General features: G+C 40.0%; 1 protein-coding gene across 1 annotated transcript in view; it reads right to left on the bottom strand.

Annotated features, from left to right (window-relative positions):
* JAML (junction adhesion molecule like) overlaps positions 1–12,895 on the bottom strand; it is a 33,213-nt gene extending 20,318 nt beyond the window's left edge. The window contains exons 1-2 of the mRNA XM_081240181.1: positions 12,788–12,895; positions 2,006–2,068 (exon numbers count right to left, since the gene is read on the bottom strand). Coding sequence (XP_081096307.1) covers positions 2,006–2,048 — 43 coding nt within the window. The 5' untranslated portion in view covers positions 2,049–2,068; positions 12,788–12,895. The remainder of the gene's footprint in view (positions 1–2,005; positions 2,069–12,787) is intronic.
* Between the last annotated feature and the right edge of the window lie 1,451 nt (positions 12,896–14,346).

Below are 14,346 nucleotides of genomic sequence, written 5' to 3'. Positions count from 1 at the left end.
AAGAGAAAACCATGACATGGATATTTCTGTTTTCACAAGACATGCTCTATGCAAAGAGATAACCATAGCAAGAAAGACACATTTAGATGCTGGCCGGTTCCTATCAAAGCAGAGCCAAGTGAACGAATTTGGGAATAAACAGAAAATGTGCCAACCTCTCCATCCAAGCTGTTGCCCCGAAAGAAGAGTGTTAACTTCCTGCCCACAGCAGGCAACACGCAGTGGGGAGGACGTGAAAGAAAACATGAACTCTCCACCCTCTGGAGGGAATTATTTTTTGAAAGAAATCAAAAGTACCTGCAAAAGCGACCTGGAATTTTCCTGTAAGGAAGAACTGAGCAACTTTAAGTGTGGTTAAAGGTATAAGAAGCTTATTTAATGTAATATGAAGAGCACTGTCTGTAGAATTAAATGAGTTTGCCAGAAAGCAAGAGCAGCAACCAAAGCAAAGAGAAACTTATACCTGATGGGTAACCTTTGTACAGAAATGGCTGAAGAAATTGAGACTTTCTACAGAGGAGGAAAACCTCTCCACCAAGAAGTACAATACCCCCTGATGTCACCAGGCCACTCCACACGGGGTTGGATTGTTAAGTCTCTGGATGGAAGGGCAAAAACCTGCAGGCTGCTTCACCCAGGAAATGTCTAAATAGCCTCTGAGATTTTTATAACCCTGATTCTATGGGGAAAAAAATTCTCTAATACATACAAGTTTCATGTGTGTGTGTCTGTCTGACTGCATGTTTGTGCACATGCTATGTTGCCTGGAATTAGAGCAAAGACAATTCTTTTGTGCACTTTGCTGAGTCAGTGTTTAGGTCACCATTCAAAGTTTAAAAAACTAATAATAAAGAGAAAAATAGAATAGATAAACAACAAGGTCCTACTGCATATAGTAGGAACTATAGTCAATATCCTGTGATAAACCATAATGGAATATAAAAAAGAATGTACATATATGTATAACTGAATCTCTTTGCTGTACAGCAGAAATTACCACAACATTGTAAATCAACCATACTTTAAAAAGACAAAAAAATAGGGACTTCCCTGGTGGCACAGTGGTTAAGACTCCATGCTCCCAATGCAGGGGGCCCGGGTTCAATCCCTGGTCAGGGAACTAGATCCCACATGCATGCCACAACTAAGAGTTCACATGCCACAACTAAGGAGCCCACCTGCCGCAACTAAGACCCAGAGCAACCAAATAATTTTTTAAAGTTTTTTAAGAAAGAGAAAAAAATTAAAAGCCATGAGAGCAAAGCATCTAATTAACTTATTCTTCCAACAGAGCTATATCCATGGGATAAAGAGAAGACAAGGGGACAAAAGGATGAAAAAGTTAGAAAGAGATGGGATTAGCAAGAAGAAGCAGCCCTGAGCACTGTAGAAACAGGAGACTCCAACCTGGTCTGCTGAGCCAGCCAGAGCAGGCTTTTTAAAAGTGGAGCTTAAGGAGAAGCCTGAAGAATAAGGAAGGCTTAGGCACGCTCGCTAGGGTGAGGTGGGGAGAGAAGGTTCCAGGCAGAAGAAACCATCCAAAATTGGGAAAGAGCTCAGTGCATTTGAGGAACTGCAAGAAGACTAGTGTAGCTAAAGCATGAAAACAATTACAGAGATTCTGGGGCTCCCTCTGGTAATTTCATTTCCTGATCTGAGACCAGCTATGGTTTTAAAGATAACAATTTAAAGTGCAGGAATACCAGTGAGAAACTATCTTTGTATCCCATAGGAAGGTCCTAAAATACCCAGTCAGGACCCAAAGGCATTCTGTTTCTAATAGCAGCAGAGGAATATTCAGCTTTCCAAGAAAGAGTCTCCTACTTGGCTTCTAAAACAGCTGTTGCAGCAAAACGGCTGTTTCAACAAAACTATGAAGTTCCAGGTTGGGGTTTCCATTTTCAACAAAGCAAGGGGAAATGAAAATATATAAAACTGGCTTCTGAACATGCATGAGACTTACAAGAAATCAAATACCCTCCTTGGTCCCTTGGTTTCTACTTACTGAGTAACACTGTCATCAGGATGAGTTTCAGTGGGTAAAACATGCTGCTCTCAATTTTTCAACCTTAAAAGAAAAAAAATGTCAGAAAATAGTGTCAAGAGAAGTTCATTAATTTAACAAATCAATGGAGAGTTCTTCTGTGGGTCAGCCTCTGTCTGAGGCACTGGGCTGCAGCATGTAGCAAGGAAGACAAGGTCCCGGCTCGTGAGCAGCTTGCACGTTGAGGGGCGATGGAGAGGGAAAAAAAGCAGCAAATGAATGAATAAGAAACAGTGGATGCTGGTAACTGCTATGATGAAACAAAACAGAGTGGTGTTTGGAGAGTCACTTGCGGGCTGCCTCAGACTGGCTATAAGGGAAGATTAGATGAAAGTTGCTTTTAAAGAGAAAAAAAGCAAACAATTCCAGGATAGCCTTGAGATGACAACCCTAGACAATCTACAACCTGAGAGTTTCACATAAACAAAAGATTACAGGATACTCAGCCTGAAATTTTTACCTATCTCTCCAATTCAATTAAAATGACTACCTTTAAATATATAAAGAATGTTCTGGACATGTAAGAAAAGAGATATACAAATACAAGGAAATTTTTTAAACTCAGTTATGACACAAAGAAGCCACATGAAAGGTCCACAGTGAGATTTTTTTTTCTATTTTCTTACTTTTTTAGGCAGGATAGCATGGATAGAATGAGAACTGGGTTGTGCATGGGCAAAAGTACTTTTAAAACATCTATATTATCTCTGTGGTATTAATTTCACTGCATCCGCCAGCTCCTGGGAAAGAATTCACTGTCTGCACAATGCCCTGCAATTTTCTTAACAAAACAGAAGAACCCTAACTTCAAGGAGTTACAATTCAACAAGCCTTGGGTTCCTACCTACTACTGTGGCTGGTCTCAGTCATGATCCCTGCACCCCTAACATCTTGGAGTAATTCCACCTCAGAATATGCTAGGAGGAAAGGTCTTCTTTGTGTATTAACATCATAGTACCCTACCCAGCTCTGCTGGAAGTCCAGCACGTATGGTGGCCATTTTAATGTATAAAAAATGATTACCTAAGAGATTTTTAAAAAAATAATTTGTCTGTTTGATGTTTGCTGTTTTGTCTTTCTTTCTGGCTGCATTGGGTATTCGTTGCTGTGCACGGGCTTTCTCTAGTTGTGGCGAGCGGGGGCTACTCTTCGTTGCAGTGCACGGGCTTCTTATTGCGGTGGCTTCTCTTGTTACAGAGCACGAGCTCTAGGTGTGCAGACTTCAGTAGCTGTGGCACACAGGCTCAGTAGTTGTGGTTTGCGGGCTCTACAACACAGTAAGAGATTTCTTACCTGTATTCTAATCAACAAAGTCCTCTATCTGGAAAATCAGGGTCAAACTGTTTAAGGTGGCCCTACCTAGGTCTCACTTATGCAGAAAGTCCATTGACCTTGCTGAACCACAGTTTCCTCGCCTATAACATGGGGGTAACAACACAAGGATCAACTGTGATAATGCAGATAACAGTGCTTTGAAAAATAGAAAGCATTACCACATAAGATCCTATTTTTATAGCCTAAAAGTCAGATAGGAAACAGAGTTTGTAGCTTTAGAGGAGATTTTGGGTTCTGAGAATCTACCTTTATGAGAATGGCAAATGATGAATCAGAATGAACTGGAAACATTTTAAGTTTCAGTTCTTGAATTCCATTACAACAATGTAGATAACAATTACATTGACTCAGATATACCAAAAGTCACATTAAATTTCCCCAAATATGAGTACTTTTAATGAAAATACAAGCTCTCTCTCAGGATAGCCACAGCTTTATTCCTGCTGCATGACACATACCTTACCCTACGCATACATGGGTGAGCATGATAAAGGGCTTCCTTAATATCATAACTTTAATTCATCATATCTCGGATATCTAAGATCCCTGTTGTGTTCTGGATGAATTCTTCTCCAGGGAGTTGGTTGTGCTCCCTTCACTGCCCAGCAAACAGCTCTCATATATTCCCCAAAGCAGTGTGCCATTTGCATAGAGGAGTAATCATTGATTACAGTGTAGACTTATCTATACTCTCAGGGGCAGGGTCATATGTGTCTCATTTATGAGTGTCCCACGCCCATGTCACAGTATCAGTGAAGTGCCTGGCATATACTGGACAATAGCTGATAGCTGCCAATACAACCATCAAACTGAAATCAACTTAATCATCATGCAAATGCACCACTCTATTCTAAGAGGAAACCGGTGACCCCAAAAAGACTCTGAATCTAGTCACCAACCTCAAGACACACAGAGCCACACCCAAACCATTTTCAAACAAATTCTAAGAAATGTGCAAAAATCTGATAAATAGAAGATACCCATTTTCAGTCCTAAGTACTCAAGTGTACCACTAGCACTCTGTGTGAATGAATAGAGAAGCAATGATTTAACATAAAAAGCATTAAGTTTTTAAAAAATTCTCTTCCCAGATCAGACATTCCATTAACTAATTCTTTGATATTTGGGAAACCACTCAGTCTCCCCAGGCCTCATTTTTAACATTAAAGGGTCGGACTTTTTCCCCCTAGTTAATATAGCACCACACTAGAAATCAGTAGTGGATACTCAATAAACTAGAGAAGGTAATATGCCAGGCACTGTCTGAGCGCTCTGCACATTAACCAATTTAATTCTCACAACCCCCTATGAGGTTTTACAAAGGAGGAAACTGAGGCACAGATTGGTAAAGTGACTTGCCTAATAACACAGAGCAAGTGGTGGGCCAGGATTCAAACCCGGGCATTCTGGATCAGAGCCTGTCTCCTTACTAGCCTGTACTGCTCTTCCATGTGTGTGAAAGTAATCAATGTTTTACAGCAAAGCTTCCCTGAACTTCATTTACCAAAACAAGATTAATCTGCTCCCCCTGACTGAATGCTCTTCCCACTCCCTTCCCCTAGTTAACTGCTGTTCATCTTTCAGATCTCAAATTCAATGTAATTTCCTCAGGAAAACCTCTCCTGGAACCACCCTTCCGAGGGCAGACCTAGCCACATGTTTTAAGAGTACCATTTCTCTTTCCTTTAGGGCATTTGTCACCACTTCTAATTATCTATTTACTTATATGATTGTTTGATTAAAGTCTTGCTCTCCACCCTCACCCCCATGAGGTCAAGAGCTGTGGCTATGGGCCAGTGCATCTCCAACACCAGCGCAGGGTAAGACCCAGAGTGGGCGCCCAGGGACCACTCATCAGATGAACTAATAACACCTAACCAGGCCAAGAACACTAGTCAAATTTCAAGATTCCTAGTTAGTTGGCAAATATTCAGAAATTCCTACCATATAATACAGATAGATAGATATTACACACATATATATATATAGTTCAGAATTTTATCATTCAGATATATAACTCAGAATATATATATATATTAATCTCAGTCTCTAAAAATCTAACCAAAGCATTCAGATGCACCTTCAGCACCTTGACAGACTCCAATTGAATCCTCAACTTAGCCTGCTTCCTTTCCCAGATACTGACTTATCTCTTCACCAGCATGTTCTTGAGATAATTCTGCGTAGTAAGTTATCTCACGTGTTGGCCAAATGTTTGGACCTGAGCTTATGGCTCTTTCATAGTATAACTCTTGGCAAATACCTTCTATCACTCCTGGGGAGTTGTAAGTATCAGGATCCCCTTTTCCCCAGTGTACAGGAATTGTTGTCCTTGGCACAATTATAATAGAAAAAAAAGATCTTCAGAAAAGAGACTCATGACAATGAGACTACAACACAGGATGTGGAAATGACCCCCAAATATTACAATATTACAACACAAAATAAGGGAGAGGCACTCTCTCTCTCAGTCAAAGCATTTGCCCCTAGTGAGGACAAGCAACCACTGAGCACACAGACAATCTCACTGCCCTCCCTCACTCAGGCAGCTGCTCTACCTGCAATGCTACCCCTCAATTTACACATCACTGTGTACCTCCAGGCTTTTGGATGTTTTTAGGTATACGAGTCCACATAACCACTCTGAGGCATGAACCTCTTAAAATTCATCCTTGTTTTTCCTTCCAAGACCATTTAATACAGACTGGTAGGTTACATGGCTTCTTATAATACAGTCTCAGTTACATCGGTCAACCCTGTACTTGAAGGGGACCTTGAGAGTCATTACTCCTGCTCCCTCCTTTAGAGTGGGTTCTATCTAAACCATCCTACTTCATCTTTCCTGAGATCAGGGCTATGCAGAGGGTGTGGTAAGTATGGACAACAGGCTAGCTCTCTATGGAGGTTTAACTTCCTGACTTCTTAAGGTTAAATATTGGCCTGTCTAGGACTGGGAGAAGAGAAACAGTGCAGGAAGAGTTCTGCCATGAGTCCAAGGACAGCTAGTCACAGCTCTACCCAAAGCCACAAGCAACTTAAAAGCTAAAGCCTTGAAGAAGGAGTAGGAACCATTTAAAGATGCGTAGAGCAGGTGATAAACTAAGATGTGATGTGAGAAAACATGGAAGAAGGAGTAAGCACCATAGCTGAGTTTGAGAGTGTTCTGCTGACTAAGGACAAATCTGATGTGAGTTCATTTTGAGATTTCAATGAAGATCATAGTGTAAGGCGGTTGCTGAACTCAAGCTGTGTTAAACTGCCTGACTGCCCTGCTTTATTGTTTGTAACTAGAGCCATGTGGCTGACAGAGTCTTTGTGCTCTGATCGGGTGTCAGGCCTGTGCCTCTGAGGTGGGAGAGCCGAGTTCAGGACACTGGTCCACCAGAGACCTCCTGGCTCCACGTAATATCAAACTGCGAAAGCTCTCCCAGAGATCTCCATCTCAACTCTAAGACCCAACTCCACTCAAAGACCAGCAAGCTATAGTGCTGGACATCCTATGCCAAACAACTAGCAAGACAGGAACACAACCCCACCCGTTATTAGAGAGGCTGCCTAAAATCATAATAAGGTCACAGGCACCCCAAAAGATACCACCAGATGCAGTCTTGCCCACCAGAAAGACAAGATCCTGCATCATCCACCAGAACACAGGCACCAGTCCCCTCCACCAGGAGGGCTACACAACCCACTGAACCAACCTTACCCACTGGGGGAAGACAACAAAAACAACGGGAACTACGAACCTGTAGCCTGGGAAAAGGAGACCCCAAACACAGTAAGCTAAGCAAAATGAGAAGACAGAGGAACACACAGCAGATGAAGGAGCAAGGTAAAAACCCACCAGACCAAACAAATGAAGAGGAAAGAGGCAGTCTACCTGGAAAAGAATTCAGAGTAATGATAGTAAAGATGATCCAAAATCTTGGAAATAGAATGGAGAAAATACAAGAAACAGTTAACAAGGACCTAGACCAAACAAACAATGATGAACAACACAATAAATGAAATTACAAAATCTCTAGAAGGAATCAATAGCAGAATAACTGAGGCAGAAGAATGGATAAGTGACCTGGAAGGTAAAATAGTGGAAATAACTACCACAGAGCAGAATAAAGAAAAAAGAATGAAAAGAATTGAGGACAGTTTCAGAGACCTCTGTGACAACATTAAATGCACCAACATTCAATCTATAGGAGTACCAGAAGAAGAGAAAAAGAAAGGGACTGAGAAAATATTTGAAGACATTATAGTTGAAAACTTCCCTAATATGGGAAAGCAAATAGTCAATCAGCTCCAGGAAGTGCAGAGAGTCCCATACAGGATAAATCCAAGGAGAAACATGCCAAGACACATATTAATCAAACTATCAAAAATTAAATACAGGGCTTCCCTGGTGGCGAAGTGGTTGAGAGTCCACCTGCCGATGCAGGGGACATGGTTCGTGCCCCAGTCCGGGAAGATCCCACATGCCATGGAACAGCTGGGTCTGTGAGCCATGGCCACTGAGCCTGCATGTCCGGAGCCTGTGCTCCGCAACAGGAGAGGCCACAACAGTGAGAGGCCCACGTACCACAAAAAAAAAAAAAAAAAATTAAATACAAAGAAAAAATATTAAAAGCAACGAGGGAAAAGCAACAAATAACAAACAAGGGAATCCCCATAAGGTTAACAACTGATCTTTCAGCAGAAACTCTGCAAGCCAGAAGGGAGTGGCAGGACATATTTAAAGTGATAAAAGAGAAAAACCTACACCCAAGATTACTCTACTCAGCAAGGATCTCATTCAGATTCAATGGAGAAATTAAAATCTTTACAGACAAGCAAAAGCTAAGGGAATTCAGCACCACCAAACCAGCTCTACAACAAATGCTAAAGGAACTACTCTAGGCAGGAAACACAAGAGAAGGAAAAGACCTACAATAACAAACCCAAAACAATTAAGAAAATGGTAATAGGAACATACATATTGATAATTACCTTAAATGTAAATAGATTAAATGCTCCAACCAAAAGACATAGACTGGCTGAATGGATACAAAAACAAGACCTGTATATATGCTGTCTACAAGAGACCCACTTCAGACCTAGGGACACATACATACTTAAAGTGAGGGCATGAAAAAAGATATTCCATGAAAATGGAAATCAAAAGAAAGCTGGAGTAGCAAATTTCATATCAGACAAAATAGTCTTTACAAGGGACAAAGAAGGACACTACATAATGATCAAGGGATCAATCCAAGAAGATATAACAATTGTAAATATTTATGCACCCAACATAGGAGCACCTCAATACTTAAGGCAAATGCTAACAGCCATGAAAGGGGAAATTGACAGTAACACAATCATAGGAGGGGACTTTAACACCCCACTTTCACCACTGGACAGATCATCCGAAATGATAATAAATAAGGAAATACAAGCTTTAAATGATACATTAAACAAGATGGACTTAAATGATATTTATAGGACATTCCATCCAAAAATAACAGAACACACTTTCTTCTCAAGTGCTCATGGGACATTCTCCAGGATAGATCATATCTTGGGTCACAAATCAAGCCTTGGTAAATTTAAGAAAATTGAAATTGTATCAAGTATCTTTTCTGACCACAACGCTATAAGACTAAACATCAATTACAGGGAAAAAATCTGTAAAAAATACAAACATATGGAGGCTAAACAATACACTAGTAAGTAACCAAGAGATCACTGAAGAAATCAAAGGGGAAATCAAAAACTACCTAGAAACAAATGACAATGAAAACACGGTAACCCAAAACCTTTGGGATGCAGCAAAAGTAGTTCTAAGAGGGAAGTTTATAGTGATACAATCCTACCTCAAGAAACAACAAACATCTCAAATAAACAACCTAACCTTACACCTAAAGCAATTAGAGAAAGAAGAACAAAAATACCCAAAGTTAGCAAAAGGAAAGAAATCATAAGATCAGATCAGAAATAAATGAAAAAGAAATGAAGGAAACAATAGCTAAGATTAAGAAAACTAAAAGCTGGTTCTTTGAGAAGATAAACAAAATTGATAAACCACTAGCCAGACTCATCAAGAAAAAAAGGAAGAAGACTCAAATCAGTAGAATTAGAAATGAAAAAGGAGAAGTAACAACTGACACTTAAGAAATACATCAGATCAAGAGAGATTACTACAAGCAACGATATGCCACTAAAATGGACAACCTGGAAGAAATGGACAAATTCTTAGACAGGCACAACCTTCCAAGACTGAACCAGGAAGAAATAGAAAATATAAACAGATCAAACACAAGTAATGAAATTTAAACTGTGATTGAATATCTTCCAACAAACAAAAGCCCAGGACCAGATGGCTTCACAGGCGAATTCTATCAAACATTTAGAGAACAGCTAACACCTATCCTTCTCAAACTCTTCCAAAATATAGCAGAGGGAGGAACACTCCCAAACTCATTCTACCAGGTCACCATCACCCTGATACCAAAGCCAGACAAAGACGTGACAAAGAAAGAAAACTACAGGCCAATATCACTGATGAACATAGATGCAAAAATCCTCAACAAAATACTAGCAAACAGAATCCAACAGTACATTAAAAAGATCATACACCATGATCAAGTGGGGTTTATCCCAGGAATGCAAGGATTCTTCAATATATACAAATCAATCAATGTGATAAGCCATATTAACAAATTGAAGGAGAAAAACCATATGACCATCTCAATAGATGCAGAAAAAGCTTTTGACAAAATTCAACACCCATTTATGATAAAAAAAAAAACCTCCAGAAAGTAGGCATAGAGGGAACTTACCTCAACATAATAAAGTCCATATATGACAAACCCACAGCTAACATCATTCTCAGTGGTGAAAACCTGAAACCATTTCCTCTAAGATCAGGAACAAGACAAGAATGTCCACTCTCACCACTATTAGTCAACATAGCTTTGGAACTTTTAGTCACAGCAATCAGAGAAGAAAAAGAAATAAAAGGAATCCAAATCAGAAAAGAAGGAGTAAACCCGCCACTGTTCACAGATGACATGATACTATACATAGAGAATCCTAAAGATGCTACCAGGAAACTACTAGAGCTAATCAATGAATCTGGTAAAGTTGCAGGATACAAAATTAATGCACAGAAATCTCTTGCATCCCTATACACTAATGATGAAAAATCTGAAAGATAAACTAAGGAAACACTCTCATTTACCACTACAACAAAAAGAATAAAATACCTAGGAATAAACCTACCTAAGGAGACAAAAGAGCTGTATGCAGAAAACTATAAGACACTGATGAAAGAAATTAAAGATGATACAAACAGATGGAAAGATATACCACTTTCTTGGATTGGAAGAATCAACAATGCGAAAATGACTCTACTACCCAAAGCAATCTACAGATTCAATGCAATCCCTATCAAACTACCACTGGCTTTTTTCACAGAACTAGAACAAAAATTTTCACAATTTGTATGGAAACACAAAAGACCCCAAATAGCCAAAGCAATCTTGAGAAAGAAAAACGGAGCTGGAGGAATCAGGCTTCCGGACTTCAGACTATGCTACAAAGCTACAGTAATCAAGGCAGTATGGTACTGGCACAAAAACAGAAATATAGATCAATGGAACAAGATAGAAAGCCCAGAGATAAACCCATGCACATATGGTCACCTTATCTTTGATAAAGGAGGCAAGAATATACAATGGAGAAAAGACAGCCTCTTCAATAAGTGGTACTGGGAAAACTGGACAGCTACATGTAAAAGAATGAAATTAGAACACTCCTTAACACCATACACAAAAATAAACTCAAAATGGATTAAAGTCCTAAGTGTAGGGCCAGACACTATGAAACTCTTAGAGGAAAACATAGACAGAACACTCTATGACATAAATCACAGCAAGATCCTTTTTGACCCACCTCCTAGAGAAATGGAAATAAAAACAAAAATAAACAAATGGGACCTAATGAAACTTAAAAGCTTTTGCACAACAAAGGCAACCATAAACAAGACAAAAAGACAACCCTCAGAATGGGAGAAGATATTTACAAATGAAGCAACTGACAAAGGATTAATCTCCAAAATATACAAGCAGCTCATGCAGCTCAATAGCAAAAAAACAAAGAACCCAATCCAAAAGTGGGCAGAAGACCTAAATAGACATTTCTCCAAAGAAGATATACAGATGGCCGACAAACACATGAAAGGATGCTCAACATCACTAATCATTAGAGAAATGCAAATCAAAACTACAATGAGGTATTACCTCACACTGGTCAGAATGGCCATCATCAAAAAACCTACAAACAATAAATGCTGGAGAGGGTGTGGAGAAAAGGAAACCCTCTTGCACTGTTGGCGGGAATGTAAACTGATACAGCCACTATGGAGAACAGTGTGGAGGTTCCTTAAAAAACTAAAGATAGAGTACCATATGACCCAGCAATCCCACTCCTGGGCATATACCCTGAGAAAACCGTAATTCAAAAAGAAACATATACCACAATGTTCACTGCAGCTCTATTTACAATAGCCAGGACATGGAAGCCACCTTAGTGTCCATCGACAGATGAATGGATAAATATGTGGCACATATATACAATGGAATATTATACAGCCATAAAAAGAAACGAAATTGAGTTATTTGTAGTGAGGTGGATGGACCTAGAGTCTGTCATACAGAGTGAAGAAAGTCAAAAAGAGAAAAACAAATACTGTATGCTAACACATATATATGGAATCTAAAAAAAAAATTGTTCTGAAGAACCTAGGGGCAGGACAGGAATAAAGACGTAGACATAGAGAATGGACTTGAGGACACGGGGAGGGGGAAGGATAAGCTAGGACGAAGTGAGAGAGAGGCATGGACATATATACACTACCAAATGTAAAATAGATAGCTAGTGGGAAGCAGCCACATAGCACAGGGAGATCAGCTCGGTGCTTCGTGACCACCTAGAGGGGTGGGATAGGGAGGGTGGGAAGGAGACACAAGAGGGAGGAGATATGGGGATATATGTATATGTACAGCTGATTCACTTTGTTATAAACCAGAAACTAACACACCATTGTAATGCAATTATACTGCAATAAAGATGTTAAAAAAAAAAAGCTAAAGCCTTATCACCGTCATCATCATTATCATTATCATTTACTCTTTTATTATGAGCAAGTCTTCCTCCTTTTTTCTCTGAGCATCTTAACACAAGTTACTCTACACTACAGAAACGAAACGTGCCCCATTAGACTACCTTATGGCAGTCCTCCTGCAGAAACTGACAGCTCTGTGATTGTGGTCTCACAATCCAAAAGGATCGCCATTAAATGAATACTTTTAGAACCAGCCTTCTTCCGAGTGAGAAAAGTTCAAGTCACTGTTTAAGAAATACAAAGAAACTGCTTACCTAAGATGAGGAATGCCAGGAGAAGCAATGCACTGAGCTCTCCCACAACTGCAGTTGCCAAGTCCAACTGAAGACACTTCTGTCTGCACAGAAGTTCAAGCTCAGAGCAAACCAATGCGTGCATTCTGAGTTGGCTGCAGAGACACAAACAGGAACCTTTAAATCAAGGTTCTTGTTTCAGTCATCTGGCCTATTACCCACTTTTTATTTACACTTTCATTCTAAAATGAGTTAACAAATTCACCTTACTGAGGAGAGCCTCATATTCCAGACCTCTGCAGGTGTCATCTCCCCTTCTAGATTACAAACTCTCCAAGGGTGGGATCTCAAATGGTCCCATGCAAACATGCTGAGAAAGAAATCAGCCTCTTGCAAACAAAATAAATTTAAGATTAACACAAAACATTTTGCTCTGTATCTAAAATACAGCAACCTTTCATTTTTTTTCTCTCAACACAGAGGGGCAATATAGCCAATCACTCAATCCCTGCTTCCAAAGATGTGCCTGCCCAGTCCTCCAACTCACCACCTGGGCATGTCAGTCTCCACTGACCATGTGATATCAGCATTTCTAGAATACAAGAAGCATTTTCTTCCCCCAGAGAATACTGTGGGTGACTAGATAAAAACTCAAAGCTTCTTCACGTTGAGGTATCTTTTGCTTTTAAGTCGCCACTTCAAAATAAGTGTTCTCAGTGTACATGCCTTCAACCTTGCCTGCACTGGCTTGACTTACACATGGGCATACTTGTTTTTTGGAACTTGTCCTGTATCATTTGAAAAGTTGTTGAATGCTTGCTCTTTACCAGGGTTATGCTGCATGGTTCTTGAAAACTGGTGTGCTGATAAGCCAGCAATTGAGTAAATACCCCCACCATGGCCTATTTCAAGCTACCAACACTTTAACAATTGGCCTGCAAAATTCCCAAAAATTTAACAATCAGCTCTTATGGTGTGAGTTGGCTGCAGCACTCCTCGGAATCTATGCAGATTCTTGCTGGGGTACAGCTCAGAGATGAATGGTTACGTGATACTGAAAATCACAAACCACCCCCCTTCTCTTTCACAGGACAGCTCTCATATAATATGTAGATATACACCAAAAAGTAGCTAGAAGTTGCAAAGAAGTTTATTAACTGTGACGTGGTAAAGATCTCAAGAGTTATACGTCTGTGTGCATGACCCAGTAGTGCATACCCTCCTACAAAAACAAACAAACAAAAAAAAAACACAGTGAAATGCAGCAATTAACAGTCCAACACTGGAGTCAAAGGGTTGGAGCTGCCTCGTCTTGCAGCAAAGTTCTAAATTGTGCATTAAATGAGAGTCTTGGTCCATGCCCTACTGGTCTTCTTACAGGTCCCCTTTGGAACCATAACTGAGTGACACACAAGAATATTCAGATTCAGGATTTGGCCGCCAGAATTTTTTCTAAACAAGGACGTGCAACAGCCCCTCATGAAGCACCAGAGTCCAGATTGAGAGCTGCAGAGAATGTGCCCCCAAGAAGCTTGAGGTAACAGGCCACATGGGAAACACAAAGCACTTTATAAGTTCAC

The sequence above is a fragment of the Mesoplodon bidens genome (genome assembly GCF_964165515.1).
Source record: "Mesoplodon bidens genome assembly, chromosome: 7".
NCBI classification, from domain to species: Eukaryota; Metazoa; Chordata; class Mammalia; order Artiodactyla; family Ziphiidae; genus Mesoplodon; species Mesoplodon bidens.
Note: the sequence above shows the minus strand (reverse complement) of the source record. Positions and strands in the feature narration are given on the sequence as shown.